Source organism: Aethina tumida, chromosome 2, assembly GCF_024364675.1.
Source record: "Aethina tumida isolate Nest 87 chromosome 2, icAetTumi1.1, whole genome shotgun sequence".
NCBI lineage: Eukaryota > Metazoa > Arthropoda > Insecta > Coleoptera > Nitidulidae > Aethina > Aethina tumida.
In genome coordinates, this window is record NC_065436.1 from 27,467,109 (window position 1) to 27,492,317 (window position 25,209).

The 25,209-nt window shown below is 31.0% G+C and overlaps 2 protein-coding genes across 11 annotated transcripts in view; one reads left to right on the forward strand and one right to left on the reverse strand.

Annotated features, from left to right (window-relative positions):
* Positions 1-10,244, forward strand: part of LOC109595342 (heparan sulfate 2-O-sulfotransferase pipe) — a 35,064-nt gene extending 24,820 nt beyond the window's left edge. The window contains exons 2-7 of the mRNA XM_020010681.2: positions 6,064-6,206; positions 6,692-6,750; positions 9,087-9,364; positions 9,424-9,580; positions 9,634-9,913; positions 9,994-10,244. Coding sequence (XP_019866240.1) covers positions 6,064-6,206; positions 6,692-6,750; positions 9,087-9,364; positions 9,424-9,580; positions 9,634-9,913; positions 9,994-10,166 — 1,090 coding nt within the window. The 3' untranslated portion in view covers positions 10,167-10,244. The remainder of the gene's footprint in view (positions 1-6,063; positions 6,207-6,691; positions 6,751-9,086; positions 9,365-9,423; positions 9,581-9,633; positions 9,914-9,993) is intronic.
* A 275-nt stretch (positions 10,245-10,519) lies between these two features.
* LOC109595352 (glycogen-binding subunit 76A-like) overlaps positions 10,520-25,209 on the reverse strand; it is a 51,651-nt gene continuing 36,961 nt past the window's right edge. For 5 of the 10 annotated variants that reach the window (XM_049963588.1, XM_049963589.1, XM_049963587.1 and 2 more), the window contains 2 exons: positions 14,574-16,238; positions 10,520-12,560 (listed from right to left, as the gene is read on the reverse strand). In XM_049963588.1, the coding sequence (XP_049819545.1) occupies positions 12,557-12,560; positions 14,574-16,228 (1,659 nt within the window). In that variant the 5' untranslated portion in view covers positions 16,229-16,238 and the 3' untranslated portion in view covers positions 10,520-12,556. Of the gene's footprint in view, positions 12,561-14,573; positions 16,239-17,266; positions 17,399-20,487; positions 20,509-21,863; positions 21,974-25,209 lie in introns of those variants that run through there. The other 5 variants (XM_049963585.1, XM_049963592.1, XM_049963584.1 and 2 more) reach the window with 5 other exon arrangements.

A 25,209-nucleotide genomic window follows, 5' to 3' on the forward strand; every position in this document is an offset into this window, starting at 1 on the left:
TCTATATAACACAAAAAGATTGAAAAAAATAAATATTTAGTTACACACATAATCACCTTACTAAATAATTAATTTGTTTATATATCTTTTAAATCTAGCAGCAGAAAAAGAAGAAGGTCTCAGGAACTCCATAGTCATAATATTTATTTTGTTTTGTCGTTTAAACATATTGCTCAAATATTTGAAGAAAAAAAAAATATTTTTAATTACGCACTTGATCACCTGATTAAATAATTAATATATTTAAATATCCTTTAAATGTAATAACTTGTTTCAGGAAAAAAATCTATATAAACTAGATGTCTTATAAAAAAGACAAAATATTTAATTTTGTTTTCTCATTTAAATATATTGTAATTTTTTTTATAAATAAAATTATCAGTTACACACTTGATCACTTATTTATTATTAATAAATAATTAAAATATTTAAAAATCGTTTAAATATAACAGCAAAGGTATATAAGAAGTTCAAGATTTAATATTTTTTTATTCATTGAATTTTTAGTTGCACACGTGATTTCCTGAATAAATAATTAAAATATTTATATATCTTTTAAATAAATAACACCTTACTTCATGAGAAAAGGAAAAGGTATACAAGAAATTCACAGTCTATAAAAAATTGAAAAAATTAAATATTCTGTTAAACGCTAGATCACCAGATTAAATAATTAATATGGGAATTGATTAAATAGTTATAACATTTAAATATTTATTTAAATCTAACAACTTATATCAAGAAAAAAAGAAGGTTTGCAGAAGTACATAACTCATAAAATGTAAAATTTTTAATTTTGATTTTTCGTTCTCAGTCATCTAAATCAATAATTAAAATATTTCACATATGACACTTATTTCAAGTGAAAATAAAAAGTTTTACAAGGAATAAATGGTTTATAAAAAAACAATAATTTTGTTTTCTTTTTTATTGTAAAATACAAAAAAAAAAACAAAAAAAAAACTAAATATTTAGTTACACACTTGATCAACTCATTAAATAATTAAAATGTTTGAATATATTTTAAATCTAACAGCTTATTTCAAGGAAAATAAAAAGTCCATAGCTTATAAAAGAAGCAAAATATTTAATTTTGGTTTTTCTGTTGAAAAAGAGAATAATTTTCAATTAAACACTTGATCATAAACAATTAAAATATTTAAATATCCTTTAAATGTAAGAGCTTATTTCAAAACTAAATTACAATGAATATAAATTTCGTATTATGAAACAAAAAAATCATTTTTAAATTTAAAATATTTAAACACTCGTTGAAAATAAAAACTAGGTCATTTTGTAACAACAATTAAATTTTCAGATTTAACTTTTATATCCAGAAAAATATAAATTCAAAAATTTAAGAATAATGGCATACATTATACTTAAATTTAAATGAAAATTTCAACTCAACTTTGAATTGTAAAACTTGGTTATAAAATATTTTTTTATATCGTATTTTATAGTTAAACATTACTTTTTACTATGCAGGAAAAGTATAAACACAAATATTTCTAGTATTATTTATTGATTTCCTATAATATTCTTATTTCAAAATAAACTAGCAATTTTTTTATGCAAATAAAACTTTTATTAGACAAATGATTATAAATAAAAAAGCACAAATATTTAATTTTGTTTTCTCATTTATACATATGTTCAGTTACACAATATCGTATTATAATATAATTATTAAATTCTTAAATTTACCCTTGAAGATAAAACTAGGGCATTTTATAACAATAATTAAAATTTTAGTTTAGTTTAATGTTAGTTTATACCGAGAAATATATAAACTCAACAATGTATATTGTTTTCCGACCATTAATGTGATACTAAAATGAAAATTTCAACAAATTTTCATAGATTTTTTCTCATAAAACTTGGTAATAAACAGCTCTTTTTTACTATAGTTCTTTAGTTTTTAGTGTTTTCTGAATATCATATTTTATAGTTAACAACTTTTTATTATGCAGGAAATGTATAGATACCAATATTTTTAGTATTATTTATTAGTTAATAAATATATTATAATTTACTCATTTCACAATAGTCTAATAAACTTTTTACTCAAATAAAACAAAACAAAAAATATTTTAAATATTATAGTACATTATGGATTTTTTTATCTATAGCTTTGTTATACAACCGTAACTAATATGATTTTCTATAAATTACAGAAGAATAAGAAGAAAACATAATAACAATTTATAATAAGTATCTGCTGTTACCAGTTTTCACTTCGAGTATACATTTTATTCAAATAATTAAATATATGAATTAATAATAAACGCCATAACATATCGTTAATTGCCATCACATCGACAGTGCATAAATTCCAATTTCTCCGTTGTAATCCCCGCATGAATTGCCGCTATGAAGTTTTCATTTGAAAAATCGATCGCAAAAAGAAAGCCCATTTCCGTTTTGTTGCGTTTGTCGAAGGTGTTAATTGTTGGAACTTTTACTTCGTGATTTGCATTTGCTGTATATTCCAGACAAAAGGTATCGTTGTCGCTTTCAATTAACAGGCACCGATTCAACAATGGAATACTTTATGATCTGTTTATTGTCGATTTTCTGTACTAACGGTGGAAACGGTAATTGAGTTTTGTGTTTGGCTAAAAAGCTTCACTATCTTTTCACGTAAAACAGTCGACCTGAAAATTATTCCAAAAATTGTAAGGGGCGTCGAAGATGGAAGAAACGTGTTAATCGCAAAACAGTAATAATTATACGAGTGACCAGACATGTTATGCGTTCGAGAAAGGTGAAAGTAATTCATGTCCGGTACTTTACCAAACGTCAGACTCTGGATGCGGGACACAGTAAGCACAAGACCGAGATAAAGTGTATCATTAAATGCGAATACTGAACGTCTCGAATTAGCTTACTCGAGTTTGTGATGGAACACGAGATTTTCGGTTTTGATTAACGCGCTGGTGAAATCTTACCTTTCATTTTAATTACTGTAAATGATGCTTCACATTCGAGAAGGAAGAGGTAATTGATTTATTCTCGATAATATCATTGTGCGATTTTGAAACAATGTGACAAAAACTATCTAAATGTATAATTTAGTTTCCTTTTTCTATTCTTAAAGTACAAAAATTAATTATAAACTTCAATTTCAGTTCTTTAATTAAAATATGCAAAACAAAGTAATTGAAAATAAACACTTCCAGGCCAAATAAAGAAAAACTGACTTTCAATTCAACAAAATTCAATTGTATATATTTATTTATTATATTGTTAATTACTACATTCACTTTTTATATTAACTACGTTAAAGCTAACATATTAACGTATCTTAGCCATCGGTAATTTATTTGTAATATGTTATAATTTTTTAAGAATATGTAAGAATACAGAATTTGGTTAGTAAATAATTTAATACAAATCTTTATTTCATATTGAATATCTCGAAATTTATAAAAAATATCGTTTTATCTTGGCTAAAGAAAATTAAATTTTTATCTTTGTATAATTTTAATTTTGATTATACTAAATTAAAATGAGAGAAATATATTTCTTAAAATACTCAGCTTATATAACACCTAACTTATGAAATTTACAAATTAAGTTTTAATATAAAAAAAATATTGGTGTCTAAAATATGACTTTAATAGATTTACAGTATGTTTATTAATTTTATGCATAATATTTAAATTTCATGCGATATTAATATATTATATATTAATATTAATATTTCCTACTTTTTAATGTTGTAAAATATTTCTTGTAGCTTCTTTAATGTTAATTATGAACGATTAATTACTTTGAATTTTATTATAGCAATGATTTAAAATAATGTGAGATAGCAATTAACAAAGTTTAAAATAAAACTTTTTGTTCCTAGTAACGATTTGATTGTTCTAAGTCTTCATTTACAATTTGAAATTCATGACAGCTTAAATTTTCTATACTTAAGGAATAATAAAAATGAACAATTCTCATACATTTTTTGACATTCTAAACAAAATTAGTAACAATTTTTAAAAAGCTTTATATAATATTTTCCACTTTAAGAGCAAATTAAATTTCCAGTTAAAACAAAAAAGGTCATATAACCAAATTTTGAGAAGATATTTTTTTAGGTATGTAGCTCATATTACACAAAAACTACCTGAAGAAAGTTTACCTCTTAATTTCATCATTTACAAAGTAAGCTTCACATTTCAAATATAATATTTATATTTCTTTTGATAACAATGATAATTGATTTATTTCCCGCTTTACTTCAAATTTTCATGTTGTTGCAAGATATTAATGCCTCTTTAATACCTATTAATTATGAGCGATTAATAATTTGTTTGTATTTTGTAATATTTTGATTCTTTTTTTCTAACGCTTACTCATACTCATACTAATTAAAATGAAATTAGAACAGCTGTTAACAACTGTTGAACATAAAACTTGTTGTTTCAAGTAACAATTATTGCATACTTATTATTGCATTATTGATACCTTCAAGCCTTTATTTGCAATTATGTATATGCTGTTTTTTATTGTTTTACTGTATTTTGTTTCTAACCCATATCAGTTTCTTTTACTATAAATATGAAATCGTAGTTCTTTTTTTTTATAAAACTATTCTAATTACATGCCATTAATACAGTTCTTTTACTTTTTTGAGACATTCTCAACAAAATTATACATATTTATAATTTTTTACTTACATTACAAAATCAAGTTATGTTCCAGTTGTGAAATTCTGCTTCGCTAATTAGTTGTTAATCATTTAATTTGTAATGAATTATGGCAATGAATGTGGTTTTATTAGTTTCACACATTTATTTTCAGCTTTTTAATTCATATTTTACATGAATTTAGAACAGTTATTAATAGCTGTTTAAAATGAAGAAACCTGAATCAATTAAAATTTTATCTACTAATAGCCAATTAATTAATCGCCAACCAAAATTGGACCGTGGGTATTCAGAAATATGCAATTATTTACACTTAAACGTTCAATTTAACGACAAATTTCTCTGTCGCAGAACTGTCACAGTTGTCCACAATTATCTATATTCATGTGCAAATATTTTCCACCAGCGAAAGTTATATCTCGCTACTAAAAATATTGCATGTTTCCCAGAAGAAGACTAATGAGAACCGTTCGCCAAAATTTCAATGGACTAATACTCATCAATTATCTCATCAAAAATGAGATACCGAAGAAATAATAGGCATTTAAATTAGATTACGAATTACTTTCACCTAATGGGTATGTTACTATAGTAGCCTTTCTCTAAATTGTTTTTGTCAACACAAATACGTAAGAGCTAAGATGAAGAACGTTATCCGAATATTGTACAAAGTTAGAAGGTAGAAAAGGTAGAAACAGCATCACCTCAATGAAAATCATTCAGGCCATACCGAGAAGACAGATTTAACTTTTGGCTTCTCTGATCAAGTATATGCATGCAAGACATCACTTGCCAAATTGGAAAGGGTTGATAATATGTACTTCCATCCAATGTCTACATTATTAATAGTATTTTTCTAAAATGTTTTTTGTCGAGCAAAATATCTTCTGATTACCTTTGACTCCAAACCTATATGGTAGAGAGGAAGACTAAGGCAAATTGTAAAGTATTTCATCCACTTATGTTTAGACATAGCTGGACCACCTTTTAATTTGAGAATCAAGCCATACCGAGGAGTAATATAACATAATGTGTAACTTCCTAAGATATATCCTACCACATATGACATTTTCACACCTTGACAAAGAACATTAGAAGACGAACTACGAGTATCGTTCGCCAAAATTCCAATGACCAATCAATACATCAATAAACTCATCGCAAAGAAGATCTATCAGAAATTAGATTACAGAATCACTTTCACCCAAAGTGTACATTATTAAAGTAGCCTTTCTCTAAAATGTTTTTTTATAAATTCTGCAACTCACATTCACCGGTACAAACTGCAATCAATAAATCTGTTTTATGTCTATATATAATTATTGTATTACTTTCCAACTGTCGGACGTGTGTTTAGAAATTATTTTTCCCGGCAAAGTTCAAGTTCAACTCGGTTAATGGACGTGCTTTGTTACAGGACGAGCGAACTGATAGCTTTAATGGCAATATCGACTACGTTGTTTCTTTTCCTGCACACGCGTGATCTCAACACGAAACTGAAAGAAATGGAAGTCAAACTACAGCCCGACTACATCATATCATCGAATCAAATTATTTCAGGTAAGCATCTCTTCCCGTTTATCATTAGATGCGGCATGGATGTTCATAATTAAATAGTCAATGATCTCGATAATATTGCGAAAATGGGCGGGAAAAAGAGAGAGGTAATTCGTCGGGACGATTTCCTGGACGGTATTATTTGTAATTATGTTACTTCCGTTCATCTCGAATTTGCGTGAAATCGGAGCGTTTCTGAAAGTGCCGAGATAAGCCGCAAACTGACGGACAGGTGGGTACGAAAATTAATTGGATGCATTGGTGAATTAAAAGTTTCTCATTTCTGGTAACGATTTATAAACAAATCAGCTGTCGGATTAATTAAATTAGATTATCTTCGACGATAGTCTGAGTTTATTCAAATTAGTGAAATCCATTCAGCAGACCTAAAACAATGTTACCGCAATTGTTTATTACATAATAGTGACTTTATTGTTACGTTTTTTTATATAAATGTGTTGTTTACTGTAATTTTACTATTTTTGTAGGAAACAGTGCACCCGCCGGAGTCAAGGCGATGATGAAACTTCTACAAAGCACCGGAGAGGTAAGCCGGAACAGAATTTTAAAGCGATTAGTTTTTTTTAGTAACATCCAGATGTCGACTATTACTTACACTTCCGCACATAACGGTTAAGCGTATTAAATAGCAATAAATAACTTCATGATGCTCACATTCGTGTCAACAATATGGATTTTTAATTGAATTATTCATTTATCTATGCATAATATGTATTGATTTGAATAAGCCGTTACAACCTGTAAAAATTATACTGTTTGCGTATCTATGTATTGCAACCGTTAATTGTGATATGGAATATTGATGCAAACATTAGCTTAATGATTATTACTGTATTTAATATATTTCAAGTTCATTAGCCTTTAATTTATGTTCAATTTTTGGCGAATGCGCCGGACGATTAAATACGCATTCACCATTTTATTATGTCAACAATAAATTAAATTAGTGACATATGCAATAACAATCAATTCTTAACACGGAAAATCATGTTATTCCTTTTTGTGTGAAAAAATGTTTTAGGGGTGCTTTTTTAACTAGTCACTATATTTTTTTTAATCATTGGAATTGGTAAAAATGGCGATCGAAATGAAATAAATGTCTTAATCGAGATGAAAAAAAAAATGATTTAGAATATTTTGAATGTGCTAATTCAAAAATTATATAACAGTATTTATCTAGCATCTGTAAGTTTGTGAAATATGGGCCAATTGAATTTATTTCTGGTAAAAGACAGGCAGAACTTGTTCTTAGGTCCATATTATAACACTAAAATTATGAACTATAGCTTTATAAATAATCCAAACATTTTTTGTTATGTATGTGGGAATTTACTTTCACATAAAGAAAAAGGTTTATTTCTAACTTGTGTGAAAATGACCTAACATAATTTAGTTTAATCCATTTGGAAGACAAAACAGTGGTCCATGGGAAATAGACAATTTGGCGTACCTTGTTTTGGAGGAAACCACGAAACCATCCCCATAATTTCAGTTACATAGATTAGATTTAATAATTCTCCAACGTTTTAATCAATCATTATTGAATGATCTCATAAAAAACATGAAACTTTCAAAAGAGTCTGCCACATTGCTTGCACCCAACTAAACAAATCCAGGTGCCAATATTACATTTTATCGCAAAAGAAATAAATATTTGTTGCTTTTATTGTATGAAGAAACTGTTCTATTACCCTTCCTGTTAAATTGAGAATAATTCGGGCCATACCAAGAAGTCAGAATTAACTTATAGCTTATAGTGGTTATGCATGCAAGACTCTTGGAAAAAGATGATAATTTAGCTTAAGTATAAGTTATTACGATAGTTTGTTTCTCAAACCAAATATCTAGTATTATAATTGACCATAAGATTGTATGACATTCTTCCATCACCTGTTAAGTTGATAATCTTTTAAGACGTATCCAAAGGTCAATATCAATCCTTCTACTGATGATGTTTTACCGGAATCTGTTTTCGCAGTGGATTAACCGGTAGTGCCTTATAAGGTTTAGTGGATAGGTTCCTCACACTCATCCCATCAGTTATGCGTCAGATTGTTACACATTAAGACCTGTGTCAGATACCAAAGAATTGCCCGTTCTATCCTTAGACACACTTCCCATCCTACCAGAAGATATGGAACATCAATATTTGATGAAGAAAATGACAGTGACTAGAATATTTAACAATTCTACAACGTTTTAATCTGCTAAAATTGAACGATCTTATAAGAGATCTGAACCTTTCAGTTAAATTGCTTACATCCAAATTAAACAATTATCCAGATACTAATATTAACATACATGTTAGCGTAAAGAAATAAGTATTTATTGCTCTTTTTCCCCCAAGGAAGTAAAATCGTTGGTACTTAAATGGTTGTTGCCCTGTCTAACTATTATCCAAGTAAATGCCGTACTTCTTTTTTCTTCATTGAAAGACCAACAACTGAATTCAATAAAAGAAATCTTGCAACTATATTGTATTTATTCATAACGCGTAACATCAGCAATGATTATCATATATTGAACCATATTTAAATCGCTCAGAATCAAGAATTACCGCACTTCGAAACCACTCAACCAAAAAGCAACACCAAAAAATGACTGACATTACACTCCAACCATATTATGCATTCTGTCTTCTGAGCCCGCGAAAACAGCAGTTGGAATTAGTCACGGGACCTGATTGGTTTTTTCCGGTGAAGACGTCCGATAATTATTTTAGCACGTTGAATACGATGCGCGGAATCAGAGCGACAGATTTAGCGGTCGGTGCACGATTTAAAAACGAAACCGTCAACGGCACATTAACTCCATTATGCATTAACGATCGGTTTGATTTATTACATTGTAAAAATGTTACAGATGACGACGCTGGAACCGTATCAGTTGAACAACACGAGGAAGGCGCAGCAAGAAATCGTATTCTTCAATCGAGTGCCCAAAGTAGGCTCGCAAACTTTGATGGAGCTGATCAGGAGGCTGAGCATAAGGAATGACTTCGGGTTCCATCAGGACAGGGTGCAAAGGGTGGAAACCATTCGATTGGCGCCCGAGGACCAGGAAGAACTATCTGGATTAGTGTCTAGTTATGAACCACCTGGTGTTTACATCAAACATGTGTGCTTTACAAACCTTTCAGCGTATGTGTCTCACTTATACTCAAAATATTTTATATGTTTATTTATGTGTCTCATTGTAGATATGGATATCCAGAACCAATATACATTAACTTGGTTAGGGATCCGGTGGAAAGAGTTATATCGTGGTACTACTACATTAGAGCTCCGTGGTACTACGTTGAAAGAAAAATCGCCTTCCCAGATATACCTTTACCAGATCCTAAGTGGCTCAAAAAAGTAATGAACCATCAAATTCTCAATAAACAAATACAACAGTTTTTACATTTTAGGATTTTGAACATTGTGTGGTGTCGGGTGACAGAGAGTGCAAATATTTAACAGGCGAGATCCGTGAAGGAATTGGTGATCACAGACGTCAGTCCATGTTTTTTTGTGGTCATCACGCCGACTGTTTACCATTTAACACTGACGGCGCCCTGGAGAGGGCAAAGAGGGCTGTTGAACAGCATTACGCGGTGGTGGGGGTGTTGGAAGAATTGAATACTACCATGACGGTTTTGGAGAAGTATGTGCCGAGGTTTTTCCAAGGCGCCTCAGATATTTATTGGAGTAAGTAACTTCCATCTCCAATTTAATCCGCCTATATCATTGTTTTAAAAACTAATAAACTATTCTTTACAAATTTTTAGATGAAATTAGTAGGTTCAATCCAATAAACAAGAACTCCTTCAAACCACCGGTGAGTGAAGAGATCAAAGAAATGGTCAGGAGGAATTTCACAAAAGAAATCGAATTCTATGAATTCTGCAAACAGAGACTTCACAAACAGTATTTAGCATTGAAACTACCCGACAAGCCATAAGGGAAATTTCTTTTTAAACCTATTTATTTATTTTTTTTTTTGTTAAATTTGACGGAACTTATTTAAAACTAAACCAACTAAATAATTTCTGCATTGTTTCATTAATGTTTAGTTATTAGACTGTATTTGGGATTCATATTACTATATTGTCTGATTATGATGAGGCACATGCGAAATATTATACTTGTGATTGTTGAGCTTCTAAAATATGTGTAAGTTTACATACGTATAAGAAAATTGTGATTTAAATATAGATTATTATACTAATATTGTTTATACGCTACTTTTGACATTTAATAAAAATAAATTAAAAAAACAATGTTTCTTTTTAATTACACAATTAAATAAAACAATAAATAATAAAAAGGTTTATTTATACATTTGCAATAGATACAAACTTTCTTTACAATATCTACAATCTTCCCCATTCAGGTACTTAAATATACAAGACCGTCAAAATCCGTCCACTAATATCAGTCTATTCAAAAATTTGGACTCGCATCCTCTTATTTTTATAAATTTAACATGTATTTTATTACCAATAAATATTTTAATTAGTTGTTAATATAATTTTACTAAGAATTTCCTTATATACGTTTTTTGGGTACCTAAACTCAACAAGTAACAAGGTTTAATGTGTCAAGTATAATCTTTGAAACATATAAATATAACCTAATTTCTAATAACAATAATGCAATAAATAGAATTTCAATATCATAAAATAGAATTTCATGGCAGTCGACTATAACGAACGGAAATCAGTTAATGGACACATGAAAATACAGTCTAGGCCTGCATCCATTATCTAATATGAAAGAACTATGATTTATAAAGCGCATTATAACCAACTCCAATTAATAAATACAACATATGACATTTCAACAATTAAAATATATCTGCATAATTAACAAATCTACCTATAATTAGTCTACAAAATTTAAAATTACTCTTTTGTAAGCAATTAAAATTAAATGCAAATAATAAAAAACGTATATGGGAAGTAAAAACTATATACACAGATACCATGCACAAAAACATTAAAAACAAATTCGATACAAGTTATAAAAATATGGTTACCGAATATGATCTATTTTTAATATAAAAATATATCAATCTATATCAGCGAGATAGTCTCACGTCTAAATTCTAATTGGCGGCACTTCTTAGTTCCTGATTTATAACAGCTTCTGTTACACATTAAGGCCAACAGTAATATAAGTGTTGAAAGTGGAAGAATATCTATATGATCCTTTCACTGTTCGTATATTTTTTTATTCCATTAATACTGAGTAATGTGCACGTTCTAAAAATAATGGTAGCCAACATTTTTACAACTTACACAAGAGAATTTCACATAAAAATATTTCTTATCACCATCGCATCCCCGTCCATTTTTATGATTATTGCCAGGACGAGAATGCTAACTAAGGATAAATTATCAAAAATAAAATCTAACTATACTGACCACAGCCAAAATTAAAAAAAAGGAAACAACAACCAGATCTTTGATTCCACATTTTTCGCAACGAAACTCCGACATTTTGCACCACCCGGAATGCGTCATAATCGACAATCATTCCACGATAAAATCAATCGTTTTTATCGCGTTCAGATCTCATGACTAGAGTACATTTTATGTTTGCTAATTTATCCATTGTTTCACATAATCAAACATAAACACAAAATCATCACATTTAAACTCTACTGGTGTTAGTTCAAGATGGCACATTAAACCCGTTCTGCGCAGTTTTTGCATTAAATTTATAACAATACCAGGTTTATATAAGAAGGTAGAGCGTCGGTTATCAGAAAATGACAGTTTTGTAGTAGGGCACGTTTGATTCGATAAAATTTTTACAATCCTCAACAACGATTAACTCCTCTATATATAAAACATATACCTATTTAACCTTCGAACAATACTACCACGTAAAATATATAGTTCTTTGAAAATACAAAAAAGTAATCAAAACCACCAGGACAGATACAAACGTAAACGTGTTATCGAGTTTCGGGTGTTGCGCTGTGTTTGGCATGGCCGACAGTTTTTGGGAGATGTAATCCTGAACGGCAGTCGGATCCAGTTGATGATGATCATTTGTTCCACTGTCGCAGCTAGACTCTGTTGAGTTTTGTGGGCTAGACACACAGCTATATTAGAAGCAGCTGTCTACGTGATTACACTTTTTTTTTGTTTTTTTGGTTTGGTTGGCCAGCTATGCACAACCCAATTTTTTTTGTTTTGTTTTGCTTAACGTCAATTGTGTGCCTGACGATTCCTGGAAAATCACATCGTTTTTTTGTTTTGCTCTCTCATCGTTCTAACTTATCATGCATTTTACTTGAAAAGTCTCAGTCTAACCCAAAAAGTTTGTGTGCTGTAACCTCAACTAGCTGAAATAATACCACATGTTTTAGAATCATGAATGTTTATATGTAAATTTAAAAAAAATTGATCACGCTGATTATTTAGGCGATAAAAATTTTGTTCCGACGACCCATTATTAGTTATATTTTGTACAAATGAATGAGCCCAACATGCCGTTTAAATTGGGTACTAATTAATGAATTAATCAGTCAAAATTTGATAATTGCAAACAAAATTTGAGCTGCGTCACCAGAGGTGACATTGAAAGGAAATGTGACGCAACAATTTACATTAGATTTGTTTAGACATTCTTTTAAAACTTTTACGTTTTGTTTCCAAATGTAACAGACATTAAATCTATGCAAGTTCTATTTATATGATTTTTTCTTACGTCGTATTTTGGCTGGCGCACATACTGTATTTTTAAATTTAAATAAGCTTTATCAAAGATGAGGAACCATGTTTTTCTTAATGGTTCAATAAATATTGGACTGACGTACAAATACGAATTTAGAAAGAGTCACTTGACTAAAATTTATGCTGTGTATCGCGTTACCCAATTTAAACAAAAAGCATGTTAATGTTGTTGATGGTCTGAATTTAATTGGACATAAATTCGAATGAAATATGACAAGTTCGCATATCCCTTTATACAAAACATGCGGATAGTTTCATGCGAAATGTTGCATCGGCCGACAAGACTTATCGTTCTGTACATGGCAGCAATAAAATTTTACGAGAAAGTATATTTCACTCAATGCAAATGAGTGCGTTTCTTCTCCGGACGAATAGCTTTGAAAATCACAGAAATATACGTTTCGAATTCAAACTGCATTTTAATTAATTGACTTGGCAGAATTTAATTGTTTATTTTTTTTTTTGGCACCATATAAAACTAGTGATCTTGCCAGTCATAGTTTAAGGGCATACTAAATATAAATGGAACGTTAATCTAGTGAAAAATTGTTGAAATGCTGCTACCATAAAAGTACATTCCAGATTCAATATCACCTTATGTCGCACTTGACTTAATTTCCCCGATATGTGTTGATGAATTTCATGATTATTTAATAAACAACATGATACTTGTTACATGAAAATATATGGCCATACAAGTTAGTGATACCTTGAATTAATGTGGTAATATTTTTACAGCAAACACCCTTTTTAGTGTTAATAAATAAAAAAAATAACCAACAGGACTATACTCGATCTCCGATTGTGGAGCAACTACAAATCGTCTCGTTTTAGAGTTTTCAACATTCTACAAAGCACTACATCTACGAGCTAAACGCAGTTTCTACAAATTTATGTACATATTTTAGTAATATGAGAAATTGCGTTCAATTCAATGTCTAATTGTCTAATGGGGCATTTTTACATCGGATATCGAATATACAACAGTCTAAAGTCCCTTCAGAAAAACTCAAGAACATTGACGTTTTTTCTTCACAAAATCACCATGAAGCATGCTAAGTGAAAATAAATATTAACAAAAATTAATTGAAATGATCAGGTATGCATGTCTGCCCGAAACATATATTACACCCAAATGAAAACCACCTAAACCAACCAAAATCAAGCTATTAATAAACCAAGAAACAAAATAAAACCATAAGAAACAAAATGTGCATTCAAGACTTTCAATTTTAACATCACGTTTATTACTAACTATTAAAACTGTTCTGAATCCAAGAATTTATAGATATTTACATGATTCATCAGTTGCAAAAGTTATAAATAAAAGAATATTAAACGTTATCAAAATGTAACAACTACTATATATAAGCAACTGATGCAAGCATATCTCTAACTTGTACTTCCTTCAACAGATGTACTAAAGTTAAAGTCTAATTGTAAAGTTAAAGCCTAATTGTAAAGTTAAGCCATCGATCAAAACTACAAAAGTTACTCAGCATGTTTTGGTCAGGCCCTGTTACACTTACTCAATAATCTGATTTACTGTAAAACGTGAAAATTATTCGATTTCTTGGTTTCACACCCAGCACCATCAACTACGCTAAGCAAACAATACTTACTAGTAAAAGCTTGCACCCCAATGATCAACATCCGCTCCTATCGGCTGGTAAGGGGTGTTGTGTGTCGCCGGCAAACACTGGAAGCAATAATTCACGCCCTTGTTGCTGTCCCAATATTGACAGCCCTTGCACTGGAACCTGACCGCAAACTCCAACCTCTGGCCGACGCTCAAATTCCTTGCGTACAACACGAAGGTGAATCTGTCCGAGAAACCGTCGCAGGAGTTCTGCACGTATTCGCCCTGTACGTCGTGGTAGGTCTTCCACGAATCGAACGTGTATCTGATATGTACGGACTTGTGGAAATCCAAATTCCTCACTCGGACGGTGCCTTTGATGGAGAAGTTGATGGGATCGTCGATGATGGCGTTCTCCAGGCACACACAGTTGTCGCGTACGGTGTCCAGGAAGGTGGGTAGACCACCGGGCTGTTGGAAAAGCGGCAGCAAAACTTTATCGATTTTGACGCCGTGACATTTCAGGGAAATGTTCAACTGCGGTTCTGCTGGCGCGTCGTTGATCTCGGCGTCTCGTAAGTCTTCGTACGCGGAATTTGGAATTTTGGGGATCTCGTCCAGGAAGGTGCGCACGTCAGCCAGATCCAAGCCCAGAACGTCTGCAAACCTGACGATTTTCTTTCTTCCGGGAGTGCCCGGGGGAGTTTTGCCCGTCTTCAGAGACGAGCAACGCCTCACTCTGGGAATTCTTTCCTCATCCTCTTCAGGTGATGATGTGCGTATTTCTATTTTGTCTTCAGTCTGTATGATTTCTAGTACTTCTTCGTTTTTGCATGTGGGCGTTTCTTCCTTGACTTCTTCCTCGATTTTCGGGCATTCGACCGTTAAGTCTTTATCTATATTTATACTACTAACATACGTTTCTGAATCTGTGCAATTTGTTCCGTTACATACTGTGTCGCCATTGGTCTTGCTGAAGTCCACCTCGTCCTTGTCTTCGCCGCATTGAGGTATATCGGTTAAGGAACCGTTGATTTCATCTGATTCTCCATCTTTCAGACTTAAAGTCGATGTTTCATCACTGAGCGAATTTTCAACAGGAACTGTGTTTTCTGTCGTTGTGGCGAAAGACTCATCTGAATTGATCGATTGGTTATCTTGTTGCGTAAGTGTGACTTCGGATGGACTGTCGTGCGACGAGGTGCCGTTCTGTTCCGCATACCCATTCACGTGATTTGTGTTCGTCAGCCTTTGTTCGAAGTCATTAGTATCATAAAAAGGTCCATCGCTCGAATCGCTGTCGTTCGATCCATTACTCAAGTGCCCGTTCAACTTCATCTTCTCCTTGCCGTTCAAACAATGACAGTCTTCGCTGTGCGAATGCTTCAAATTATCCTTGTTGAGTAGCCTGTGCAGTTCAGCCTCCACGATGTCTTCCTCGGGACTGGGCGACTCCAGCAAGCCGAAGTCGAGGAACATTTCTGAGTTGGAAGAGTGTCTGGGCTGGGCCAGAGCGATGTGGTTGTCGTGGGCCTCAAGTTGCAACCAGCTGCTCTCATTTGCTGACCCATTGGTGCCGTTCTGGGTGCCCAACGACGACAGTCGTGAATGGAGGCTTCGGGCGAATGCCTCGGCTCTTCCCCGGCAGGACATTGGCAACAGTGAACTTAAGCCGCAATGATCTCGTTCAGTAGTCATTTGAAACTCTCTGCGGAAAAATAAAAATAAGAATTAATTAAAGTGATATTTTTTGTGCAAGGAAGTGCATTATTCTCAAGTGAAACTATATCAACGTTGTATAAATAATCTTTGACATTCAAACGTTTCCATGTTTTGAACAAAAATAAATTATCGCCTTACTGAATATTTACAATAATTATCGGTTATTCTTATGCTTCATTAATTGATTGGTTGTTCCAGTTCTTCCGTTACTGGAACAAACGCATGATAAACGTGGTATTGTTTAAACAATAAAAAAAATTAAAATAACTTGAAAGGTCAAAGAAACAAAATATAAAAATATTAATCAGGCACAATTAAAGATCTTCACTTAAACGATTATACACTGAAACAGTTTATAATCTATTTGATATTTAATGACAATTTAATAATCCTTTTTTTATTTTAATAATATGGACAAAAGTTTGAACTGAATTTGAAGACGGAATATAAAATAAGGTTTTCAAGTTATGGCACCAAAATAAAATTTATTTTTCAGTTATTACGTCTAAATTAATTAATTGATTAATTAATTAATTAATAATATAATAAAAAGAATTCACATTAAACTGATAGGAAAAAGTGAAAAACAAAATATTGTTATCAAACATGTACGTAAATAGAATTATGTAAGTTTTATTATATTTTTAAATTATGCATTTTTTATCAATGACTTAAGTAAATAATAATATAAAATGTCTCGTACCCATTATTGTATATTAATACATATTTAATTATATTTTTGCGTGTTTTAAATGTTTAATATTATTGTATAAAATAAACTTAAAAATAATAATTATAATAATAAAAATAAATAAATAAAAAAATTGAAATGAAAAAAAAAAAACTTAAAAATAAAAATATATAAACACAATTTATTAAGCTAAAAAATATTTTTAGTTTAAGTTAAAAATAAAAAAGTGACTGACCCTTATTCAAGTCGTATTTACAAGCCAAATTACCGCGTTGTTGTTAAAATTGTTGTATAAACAAAAAAAATACCAGAAGTACACAAACCTCACCTGGTGTCATGATAAACCACATGAGAATTCCGTCTATCGTAAAACACTCTATCAGTAACACCAACACCGGCCATGCCGACTACTCACATCGAACATCAAACGATTAAATAAAAATGTTGCACACGCGGATCCGTATTTATAATATTGACCGAAATTTTCCACCAGCTTATAGTAAAAATATGGTGGGTCATCACATGATTGACAGCCTCACACTATCAATGTTATTTCCAGTATCGTCCTGCGTTTATTTATAGCCAATGAACTGGATTAATTGCCGATATCAATTATAACCAATAACATTGCTAAATATCATTTCGAGTGCTGGTGTCTTAATACGTCCGTGGTACCACCGTAGATACTATCACAATATTTAGTCTGGTGAGGATGATCAGATTTTGGACATCATTGCAAAAAATGGAGATTGGAATTTTATCAAGTTTTTACTTTCACAAGGTTGAACCAACATTAATCAAGTGTCGTCCATAATATTATCAAAACTTGCTATAGATTCGATGTGAGGGATTATTTTACCACAGTTAATATCAAAATATTTAATCAGAAAAGGCAAATCATTTTTCGAAATTATTGCAAACATAAAGTAACCTTTGATTGATTGGACCAACGTTAACCAAATAATGGGAATGTTATTAAAACTTCATATTTGGCCACCCGTTAGGTAATATTAAAATATTTTATCAGGAGAAGCTGATTAGTTATGGACATTGCTAAAAGTAAAAAGAATTGTTTTATTAATATTTATTTCTTTGGAGAAACTTTAACCAAATAATGGATATAAAGTTACCTAAACTTCCTTTAGAGTTGTTCTCATATCTAGCCATGCGTGAATCACTTTAGATAATATTAAAATATTCAATCAGGAGAAGCTGATTATTTATGGACATCGCAAGAAACACGAAGAATTAAGTTTTATTAATATTTCTTTCTTATATTTGGGGGAACATTAACCAAATAATGGGTACAATGTTACCAAAATTTCCTTCAGAATCGATGCCACGAATTGTTCTCATAGCTAGCCATTCGTGTATGACCTTATATAATATTAAAATATTCAATCAGGAAGAGCTGATTTGTTATGGGCATTACAAAAACCACAAGTAATTAAGCTTTATTAATATTTCTTATGTTTGGAGGAACGTTAATCAAATAATAAGAATAATTTTAACACAACACCTTAGATAATATTAAAATATTTAATTATAAGAAGCTGATCATTTGTGGACATTGCAAAAAAAAATACGAATAATTAACCTTTATTAACATTTCTCTCTTAAGTTTGTACTAAAGTTAATTAACTAATGGGTATAACGAGAAAGAAAGAAAGAAAAAACTTTCTTTAGATTCGATTCGATGTAAAGAATTGTTCTTATTTTAATCGATTCATATATCTCTTAGATAGTATAAAAAATACTAATTCCCTCAGGAGAGACTGATCAGTTTCAAACATCATTGCGTTCCAAAGATTGAACCTTTATTATTACTTCCCTCATAAGTTTTCAAGCACGTAACTTTGGCATCTGTAGACTACCTTTAATAATATCTTTGGACAAGAGGCTAATCAATTTTGGACATTGTAATAAACACGAAGACTGAAGAGAACTTCCTTTACATTCTAAGGCAAGAATTACTCTCATATCTAATCTTAACAGAAAAATTGTTTATAACATACTCCAACACACTTCAATTTTTCTCTTACATCTTGTTAACAAGGATTGCGGCCTGTTGGGCATCGACACACTCCCATTTCAATTACCGCTTGCTAGAAAAAAGAAAACGGAAAACGTCGTGCGACGTTGAAATCTGGAATTATTCCAATCTTCTTATTACAACAAATTAAATAATACCGGTCGTGTGGAGAATACGGAGCCTCGCGGTGAACAGCAATTCATTTAAAAGTTTCGCCGTGGATTAATATGCCAATTACGCGGTTACACGCAAAACGGACTGACCGAACGGCAAAAATCACCACCGAGATTGTTATTTAATTTATGGTCTTCTGTTTCGCGAGTTATCGGAACCGCGGGAATATCTACGGGGTCCGTTGGAATTTATGGTGCACGTGGGTAGGTGGAACTTATTTATATTTTGCCGAACGCTTTACCTATGTCATTCATATATGTTGCAATTGTGGGTTTCAATAATTAATGTGTACGGGACTAATGGTAATTTATACATCTTACCTATGGTCAAAGGTTTCCTGATGTATAACTGCAATTTACAACTTTATTGACTTCAAAAACGGAATTGTAGGAGTTTAACTGCTGACAAATTGACCGAGCAGGAATTGAAACCTGAGGTTTGTGGCGGCGATTAACTTATAGAATTGCCGTATGTACAGTTTATCCGGCTATTACTGGTTAATGCACTGATAACAATAGTTAGAAAGACTATAAACTTAATATGTTAAAACTGTGGGCGGCGATAAAACCCGCGGAGACAATACAATAGTCATATTAAATATCATTTCTGCTGCACCAATCAATATCAATTACAACCGCACAGTTCATTACACTTCTTCAGGTGAAACTATTAGAAATAATCAGTGCATCAGCATATTTCCACGGCAGGAATTCCTTCGAGGTACTGTAACACCAGACCTATTCTATTTCACCGACGTTCTCTTAGAAAACTCGCATAATAGACACGCACAATGCAAAACGGTTCTCGGAACATAATGTATTGAAACGTTCTCAATGTCCTAATTAAACACATGCAAAAGGGCTTTGTGTTGCCTGCGCCGAAACAACAAAATTGTTCTTTTCCCAAACCGAAAAAATCTATATAAATAGACATTTAAAACGGATTATGTAACAGCCGCAGTGCGATCCCCGGTCAGGAACACCTACGTCTCGAGAAACGAGGTTGTCGGGTCGATTGGCAGCAATGAGCCTTCAGAAAAAAGACACAAAACTTCGCAGCCACTAGTCGTTTTGGCATATCGAACAACGTCCTGATACGCCGACCCAGGACCAGCTTATCAGCCAGTCGGTCGCTGTCGCCGTCCTGCGGCCAGCAGGAAGCGTTTTTTCGACGCACCCGTTTCCTTAATCGGCGTTAGCTTATGCGTTTCGCAATACGCCAAGGCGACTGACTACGATTTTTATCGGGCGACATAACGAAAATCGATTAATGGAATTCGAAACTGGACCGACTGTTTTTAATGTTTATGTAATGTTGACGATCACGCGACCAGGTTACCTGCTATCACGTGCCACGTTGGCCTCTATAAATCTTCGATTTTCAAAAATAACTCGCCGTTGACCAATCCCAAGTTTTTCCTTGACCACTCCACACAAGAAGCTGGTGCCAAACTCGTATTGTCTAACTTTAATAATTTTATTGTATGCACTGGACGCTGAGGGAGACTGAACTGAATTGGGGCGAACAAACGTAAATATAAGATCCAAAAACAACAGTGTTTTCTAACCCAAATTGCTCTTCCATTTACTAACTTTATGGCGTGCGAAAATAGCCGGTTGGCAAAAAATTACGCCTATTTTTAAACGGCTATAAAAATACATAGGCACATGATCCGAAAAGACTTTCTAGAACCGCTGAATGAATCTGGTCGTTTGTATCATTTTTATAATTGGAATTTTTAGTGCACGTAAACGATTTAAATTTATCTTGTACTACGCAGTTCGAAGCAAGTCCGAATTATTTTGTTGTTTTTAACGTTTTTTGTAAATTAGCCGTTGGAGCTTTGGTGGTACGTGTCTTGTGACAAATAAACTGTACTTGCAGGTGAGATGGTTGGAACTTTTCCAACATTTAAATGAATTATTAATGACTGGTAAAATTTATTGTTATTTAGTCAAGATGCCAATTCGAAGTTCAGTTAATTACATTTTAGTTATAACTTAGAATTTATTGCAACAAGTCCCTAATTAAAACATATTAAAAACGGATTAAAATAATATTGGCGCCATGGCTCAGTTCATTCACTTTTAAATAATCAAAAACAAGAAATAACTTGATTAGCTTAATTAAAATCAAAAATATTTATTAATACTTCTTATCTATTTTTCTAAAATTAAGCGGATTAATTTATATAATTTACAATATTTCATCATACTTGATACAAATTTTGTTTTTACAAATGGTCAAAATAATCAAATTTATTTACAAAAATAAAATGTTTAATATAAACCTAAATTATTAAAAATGAATGTTCAAAAACCTTTGATAACTACCAAACTAACCATAAATGTTGATGTTTTGTATTATTATTTAAGAAAATCATAATATAATATAATAATATTGAAGTATGGTTGAGTGGTGAAATAAATGCACATCTCTGCTTGGTTAAATTAAAGTAATGTAGTATAAAAATTCCTCTGATGTAAACTCCTAATGATGTCACCAAGATGAAACTAGTCAAAAATAAAATTCAGAGGGAAACGTCCATTTATTTCAGCACTCAACCAGAAACTATGATTATGTATAAACTGACTCAAATGAGCTACTTTCATATATTTAATTTTTAATATTTAACTTCTTTCCAACTTAGAAACAAAGCAAGTAAATTTTAAAAACCATCCAAAAACCATCATTAAAATCGAATAGATAAATACCTGTTGAGATACATTTTAATCTGGCACTAAAATCAACACTGAAACACGTTTATCACGTCAACTGTCGTCCATGAAACGAGATCTCTTTTAAAGGATGTCAACTCAGTCGAGTCTGAAACTGCACTGAGGGCATCCGTTTGTCCCCAACAATCAATATACCACGGCGAAAATAATTGAACGCAACGAAAGCCGATTTTGATAACGGATTTTAAGTATTATGCACCGTTCACCGATTGGATGTTGTTAAGTAAACAAATCAGTGGGCCCACTGCGACCGACCACTTACAAAACAAGATCGGAACTAATGATGGCTCCAGGTACAAAACGAATGTCTTCAAGTACATCAAAATTGCATTAGGTCAATTGTGGATATTATTATTATGTCAAGCGGTAGTTTCATTTGTGAGCGGGGCAATTAGGAGCAACACTGACTCCAGGGAAATTGTTATTTATTTTCTTATCGGCTTTTGCACACTTAATAAATATTTGTTATTGGAATTTTATGATATTTTTGTCATAACAATCGTTAATACTTACTGTAATTTACTTAAATTACACAACAGTAAAAAATACATTCAAAAACATTTTTCAGAAAATGGGATTTACAGGTATTTATACTAGGCTTGTGATAATTTCTTATATAAAAATAATCTTCTTGTAAACTACACTTCAATTAAACACACAAAGTTACAGAATATCTTGGGAAAAACCTATAATTTTCATCCAGACTGAAAAATATATAAATAATGACAATAAAATAGTAAATGTAAAAAATATGAGCTTTTTTTCTCATCGAATATCTGTATAAATAAGATTATTTAATCTTCTTATATTAATTATATATATATAATTATATATATATTATATAATATATAAATTAAAATTTAAAGAGAATAAACGAGGTTGCATAATATGAAATATAATTAAATAATTATTTCAATTTTAATAACTTTTAAAATATTTCATTATTCTAAATTCAGAAAGAAAAACTTTCAAAAATAATAATAAATAAGGAAAACTTTTTCCTTTTAAAAACAATAATAATTTACAGAATGCTTTAGAAAAAGTTTCTTCCAGATAAGATAATATATTGAATGTAAAAAATAGGAGCTTTTTCTAAAATTAAATATATGTATAAATAATTATTTAACTTTTTCTATACTAATTATTAAAATGAATAAAAGAATAAAGCGGTCAAACTTACATAATATAAAATATTATTAAATAATTATAATATTTTCATTTTAATTAATTTTAAAAGATATCAATACTCTAAATTAATAATGAAAAAAATATATGTTTAAATAAGATTACTTAGTTTTTGTTATATTCAGTATTGTAATGAACAAATAAATATAAAAATATAATTAAATTATTATCAAAAATTAAAAGATGTCAATATTCAAAATTCTCAAAAAAACTTTCAAAAGGTAAGTTTGGTGATAATAAATAATGAAAATAATTTTCTTTTAAATACTTTATTAAATATTTTGGAAAAAATAAGATTATATAATATCAATAAAATAGTAAATGTAAATAAAACTTTGGTTTTTTATAATATGAAATATATGTATAAATAAAATTACTTAGTTTTTTATATTCGTTATTATGATGAATAAATAAATATCATAAATAATAAAATTTTAAACATAATAAACGTTCATAATATATCATATTATTAAATAATTGTTTTCATTTTAATTACTTTTAAAAGATGTCAATATTATGAATTCATGAAGATAATATTTACTTAATATTTTGGAAAAAACTTTGAATTTTCATTCTGACAGAAATATACATAAATAATACATAATATAATACCAATAATATAGTAAATATAAATAAAACTTGAGCTTTTTCTAATAATGCATAAATATAAATAATAAAATAATAATTATTAAATAACTGTTCTCATTTATGAAAAATGACCATTTTAAATTCACAATGAAAATCTTTTAAAAAGTAATCTTTACGATAATAAATAAATACTTATTTATAAAAAACAATAATAGTTTAAGCTAAAAAATTTCTTCTTTCAGCGATAGGTTTTTTCAACTTGATCTTTCCTAAACCTAAAATTGTAGAAGAATCCATTTCAAACCTATTAATACTTCTGTTTGAGCCCGCTGCCAAAATTACATGCAATAAACTTCGAATATTGCTTCTTCAACCTTGATTCAAACTCCAAGATCTCCACAATCATGAATTTATCACGCTAAACATTCAATACCACGATTAACAAAATCCGAACTATTTATAATACTCATATCACCACGTACCGAACGTGTGCGTGCATAATTTTACACATCAACCTCTGTAGTAAAAAACATAATCAATCGAGTTTTTTCCACTACATCCATAACCTAGGGTAACTACGGAAGACCTCGCCGCAGAGATAACCGATACAACAAAACCCGAATCGGATCCTTTAATTGCGTTAACAAAACGACGAAAACAAGAACACCACCCACCGTTCATTTGCATTAGCTTCACCAATGACACACATACGGTTTATTTTCGTAGAATTATTTTATGCATCTCAATTTTTGCATTGTGCAACGCCATTTATCAATCTCGTCACGCCGAGGGGCAGGATTGGCTCATCCACATTTTTTCATTATCGTTCCCATTCATTTATCGTCGCTTCTTCATCCATCCGTTTACATTTGATCCGCAGTGCATTATCGCATTGTTCCGTTTTAATTGGTTTATTTATGTGAAGCGTATTATTTATCATGCAGTTTTCACGTGCACACGAGACACACTGACAAAGTTTGTTTTGTTTACGCGTTCAAGAAGGTTCACGACCCAACACTTATATTTATAAAAATAATTCGTACGACTCGGCTCATCATTAGCATAATCCACCGAGATTGCGGGTGCCAAAGCGATTAAAATTTTAATCGGACGCAATGTTTTGATTGATGTCATCGTGTTTGTGTGAAACGGGCTGAATTTTTCATCCGATAACCCAACGACCAACTTTCTAAGTTAAACTATTTGATTTGTTGCGTCAGATAAAGTCGGCAAGGTGTTTTAATTAAATTTGATGTAGTACCGCTCTGGATTGATTTGTTCAATATCGGCATTGTCGGCGAAATGAAGTAGGTTGCACTAAATTAAAAGTGAAACCAATCAAGAACATAAAGTCAATTTTGCATAATGAACGACGGAGAAAACAGGATAGTGCAATTGTGCTAAATCAATACTGTTTAAACGCGAGATAAGCCGGATTTATTGCCCTTCGATCAAGTAAAAGCCAAGTCGACTCTTCCTGCGTTCGGTTAACCTTAACTCGAAACTCGCATTGTAGATGTTCGAGTTTGGCTGCACAATAGAGTGCGTT